This window comes from Cherax quadricarinatus, chromosome 68 (genome assembly GCF_038502225.1).
Source record: "Cherax quadricarinatus isolate ZL_2023a chromosome 68, ASM3850222v1, whole genome shotgun sequence".
Classification (NCBI taxonomy): Eukaryota; Metazoa; Arthropoda; class Malacostraca; order Decapoda; family Parastacidae; genus Cherax; species Cherax quadricarinatus.
Window position 1 is genome coordinate 12264425 of NC_091359.1, and position 5365 is coordinate 12269789.

Here is a 5365-nt window from a genome sequence, read left to right on the forward strand (position 1 = left end):
ATAAGTGAACTGTGGCGACCATAAGTGAACTGTGGCGACCATAAGTGAACTGTGGCGACCATAAGTGAACTGCGGCGACTATAAGTGAACTGTGGTGATCATAAGTGAACTGTGGCGACCATAAGTGAACTGTGGCGACCATAAGTGAACTGCGGCGACTATAAGTGAACTGTGGCGATCATAAGTGAACTGTGGGAATCTCAAGTGAACTGTGGAAACATGCAAGGAACTGTGGCGATTCGGTGAGAATTATGGCCACCTGAGGTGAACTGTGATGATCTGAAGTGAATTATGAGAACCTGAAGTGAAATGTTATGACCTGAAGTGAATTGTTTAATGACTTGGAATGAACTGTGAGTTATTTATTTTGATGGTGTGACTTCCATTTTTTAAATTTACTGTGCCTATGTACAAGGGAATTGTCCCTGCCTGAAGTGAAATGTGACAACTTAGAACGAATTGTGAGGACATGGAGTAAGTTTATCTCGACTCTGAGTAAATCGTGACGACCTGCAGTGAATCGTGACGACTTGCAGGAAGTATCATGTTTTGGAGGAAGCTATACTGACCAAAACGTGTAAGTAAATATATAACATTATTTTCTTTTCAGAAAATCTGGATCAAGTTGGCGTCGATGTTAATTGCGGTGTGGAGGTTGGCGCAAGCTGACCACAATAGCGGACACGGCAAGAAACAGGAAGAACACGGCCATCTTGCTGGACACGGAGGCACAGCGTTTAGTTTTGATATCGGACACGGATTAGGACATGGATATGCGTATCACGCCAGCAAAGCTGGGAAAGCGAACGTGAGACATGCGTCCAGCAGTTACGCTGAGTTGGGATCTCAGGAAATGGGTCTAGGCTCCAGTTATGAGCAGGGCAAGAGTAGTGGACACGTGGGACACGCTGGTACCTACATCAGCGGTCAGGGACACGGCTACGTACAACAGAGTGGACATGGGTACGTCAACGCGGTAATGGTAGGTCAATATGGTGGTTCAGGCATTAGCAGCCATGCTCATGGTGGGGGTCACGGTGGCTATGGCAAGACGTATGAGATGCCATATGGTGGAAACCTCAATGGGAACACTTATGGCAAGGCATATGGTGGGAGTCACGGCGGATATGGCAACGCCTATGGCAGGTCCTATGGTGCAAGTCACAGTGGCAATGGCGACATCCATGGCAGAAATAATTTTAAATTTGGCAAGGGATGTAGTGGCAATTTCTTTAGTGGACATGCCAACAGCCATGGCACAGGCTATGGTGGCAGTTACCTTAGTGGATATGGAAATGGACACGGGGCTAGTGCTGAAGACGAATACTTTAAAGGACACGTGTTGACGTACGAAGATGCATACCGCGGGTACAGTTGTGGGGGATACTGGAAAGGTATCCCTTCTGGGCATGGACATGGGTATGGCGGTAATACAGGATATGGGGGTAGTTATAGCGATGGACATGGGCAAAGTGGCAGTATAGGACACACTGGTGTTGTCGGTAAAGGATACGGCTATGGTGGTGAGAGTGGGCATGGTGGTAGCGCTGGACATGGGGGCGGTAGCGGACACGGGGGTAGTAGCAGACATGGGGGTAGTAGCAGACATGGTAGTGACTACAATCAAGGACATGGGTATGCCGGTGGCAGCTCTGGTTATATTGTAGACAACGGACACGGTAGGAGCTTAGGACATTCCGGTGGTAATGATAAGGGAGAAGGACCTGCTAGCAGTTTCGGACATGGTGCTAGTTATGATAAGAGACAGGGGCATGCAAGCAGTTTAGGACTTGGTGGGGGCCACGGAAAGGCCCAAGGACATGCCAGTAGCTTAGGACATGGCGGAGACTACGGAAAAAAACAAGGACATACTAGTAGCTTAGGACATTCAGGCGGTTCCAGTAGTTACGATATCGTAAAAGGACACGTTAGCAACTTAGGACATTCCGTTAGTTCCGCTGGCTACGATAAGGAACAGGGACATGCCAGCAGCTTAGGACATGACGGAGGCTACGTAAAAGAGCAAGGACATGCTAGCAGCTTAGGACATTCAGGCGGTTCCAGTAGTTACGATATCGTAAAAGGACACGTTAGCAACTTAGGACATTCCGTTAGTTCCGCTGGCTACGATAAGGAACAGGGAGAGGCCAGCAGCTTGGAAGATCTAAGCGGTATCGATAACGATAACCACGACAAGAAACAGCTACAAGGCAGTCATGGTAGCGATCACGTCCAGCTAACATCAACCTCACACGGCAGTAACAATCCGAAGATAACCTTTGCTATAGGACACGTGTCTCACTCTGGACATGGTTATCAACACGCTAAAGGAAATGTAATGAGCACAATGTCTTGATACAGTGACTGATATACCTTGCATCACGTGAATGGACGAGGTCTTCATTTTAGCTATCAGTAAATTGATACCCAAGAGGCAGTCAACTTGTGGGTCACATTATTGAAATTCCATAAGAAAAAGATCCCAACGGAAACAAGCCGCATTGTTTGGCTTATTATTAACCCAGGCTAGTGATGAATTAGGCACACCTGTGCAACTAGGTATCTTTATTCTGTATACGTTTCGCCAACCAGTGGCTTTATTAATACAGAAGACTGAAGAGGTAGAAGATGAAGTAATCAGTCCCTCATCCTAGTAGGAGGAGTTCAGTACCGTAGTCTTGATTTTCAGAGGGACTGATTACCTCATCTACCTCTTCAGTTTTATGTATTGTACTGATAAAGCCCTTGGTTGGCGAAACGTCGACAGAATAAAGATACCCAGATGTTGCACACGTGTTTAATTCATTATCTTGTCGGAATTATATATATAATTGATATAACCCAGCATACATAGGGAGGATTACCAATAGCCCCCCGGCTGTCCTCAAGAGGGAGCTGGACAAGCACCTAAAGTCAGTACCTGTCCAGCCGGGCTGTGGTTCGTACGTCGGTCTGCATGCAGCCGACAGTAACAGCCTGATACACCGTGAGGCCTGGTCATGGACCGTACCCCGGGGGCGTTAATCCCAGAAACATCCTCCAGGGTATACTCCAGGTAACCCCACAAGACCTATCAGTATGGCTTGTTTTAGCTAGGTCCTTTTTTTTAAAGTTCCTCCCACAGAATGCGACCCACGATAGTTGTCAAACTTCTAAGTATCTATTTATTACTAAGGTATTACAGGCATTTGGTCCTGGGAGACTTACCAATACGTCTCGCCTCGTCCAGGGTTCGACCTGGGGTTCTTATAGATGCGAGTCGCGTAGGCTACCACCGCGCCATATAAGCTAATAAGCCTTTGATAAGGATATGAACCCCTTCTTTGATAAGGATATGACTATTAACAATATATGATTTGGAAATAATTCGCCTGTGTACAATCTTCAAATCCTCGCAGGGAATGCCATAAACCCTTGCAAGGACTTTTTCTGTGAAACAGGTGTTTATTCCGTTTCCTGCGGGGGATGTGATATAGTATTGGAGCATCTCTCAGCGTGGTAACAACCATAACAATGCCTGCGTCTACCTGGAATCTACCTGAAGGCTATTCCGTGGATCAACGCCCCCGCGGCCTGGTCCATGACCAGGTCTCCCGGTGGATTAGGGACTGATCATCTAGGCTGTTACTGCTGGCCGCACGTGTGCAGCCAGCTGCGTGCAGCATACGGATGCCCGTCGGCTTATCCCGGAACCAGACACACAAGTGCAGGTGCATGTGTATCCAACACTGTTACATACAATAAAAGCAGCCTTATTATTTAGCACTAATTCTGCTTCAACTATACGACACCGCCATCTAGACACCGCCATCTAGACACCGCCATCTAGGCACCGCCATCTAGACACCGCCATCTAGACACCCCGGCTACTGTTAATGCACTACTACTATTACTACTGTTATTATTACCCCGCCCTCCTCCCCTATTTCTCATTTTGTCCATGCAATGTATTCATGTACTGACAAAGCCCCTGGTGGGCAAAACGTTGCCTTAATAAACATCTAATGGGGTTGTATTTGTGTCCATTAACCTGTCTACTGTTCGTATTATTACGAAAAATCGCTACAGTTAATGCTACAACCATCAAAATATCGCCAGAAACAGACCAAAAATTACACAAGCCAGTGTGGGTGTTTACTTGGTCTCACGTGGAGGCTGCGATAAGGTTAACGTTGGAAAGATTTCCAGATGTTTGGACACCAGGACCAGTGGAAACAAATATGCATAAAGGCGAGAAAAGACACCCAACACAAGCGTAATATTTACGAGCTCGCCAGAAAACTTTATGAATGGAATTGGCACCAAAATTATCATAAAGAACAACTCCAGAAACGTAGATGTTTGGGATCATTTATTACTCACAGAATTGCAGTTACACGATTGCAAACAAATCAAGGAACGGGAGGGGTTTGAACCCATGGCGAGTGTGTCCTAAAATCCACAACCCAGTGTGAGTTTTAGGACTTACTTTGCTATGGGTTAAAAACCAAACTCGTTCTGTGATTTAATCATCTATTGTTGATACATCTAACACCAGAGTGTCCCGTAGCTCGATTTCAGCTCACACACTGAGGTCCGTGGCTCGATCCCCGGTACGAGTGAAAACATTTGGATGTGTTTCCTTAAGACACCTACTGCCCCTCTTCACCTAGCATTATATAGGTACCTGGGTGTTAGTCAATTGGTGTGAGTAGCACCCTAGGGACAAAACTGAGCTAATTTCCCAGAAATGCTCTGCATAACAAGCTAGGTCTGTATATCTTGTACATGTACTTGTAGAAATAAACATTATTATTTTTATAGTTTAAAAAAAATCAGAAAGATTTAATATCTCCAAAGTTATGGCTTGACCACTCTTAAAATACCAAGACACAGATATCAAATAAACTAGATCCCCACTAACTAGTCCTACCCATGTACACGTGACCACCACTGCTGTTACTTCATCGCAGATCAAAACCTGACCAATACAACCCGGGCTATCAAAATAACTTACATCATCCTCTAGCTAGCAAAGCCTGATACTAATACGGCGTCATTGTACCTCTACTTCCACTTCTCTTATTCCTCTAAATAGATCTCCCTTATCATGTTTGTTTTAGATAGATAATGTGTGTCTGTACTCGTTTGTAATCTACGTGTGCGTGTATCCTGAGCTCGTGTCATCACTCGTGTAGTTTATGTAAGCGAGTGTCTGTGTGTGACCATATAGTGTACGTGTAACTGTGAACTAATGCGGCCATGTGTGTAATTAAAATGTGCGTTAGTGGGCGAAATGTTTCCTAAATAAAAGTACCCTGGTGTTGCACTTGCGTCTTATTCACCAATGTACCGGTATTATATACATTGGATCTAGTTATAGTAC

The 5365-nt window shown here is 45.4% G+C and overlaps 1 protein-coding gene across 1 annotated transcript; it reads left to right on the forward strand.

The window, feature by feature from the left end:
- Positions 1-615: 615 nt before the first annotated feature.
- LOC138854731 (uncharacterized) lies at positions 616-3961 on the forward strand. Its single transcript, XM_070099512.1, has one exon. The coding sequence runs from the start codon at positions 635-637 to the stop codon at positions 2354-2356; it is 1722 nt and encodes a 573-aa protein (XP_069955613.1). The 5' UTR covers positions 616-634; the 3' UTR covers positions 2357-3961.
- The last annotated feature ends 1404 nt before the right edge of the window (positions 3962-5365 follow it).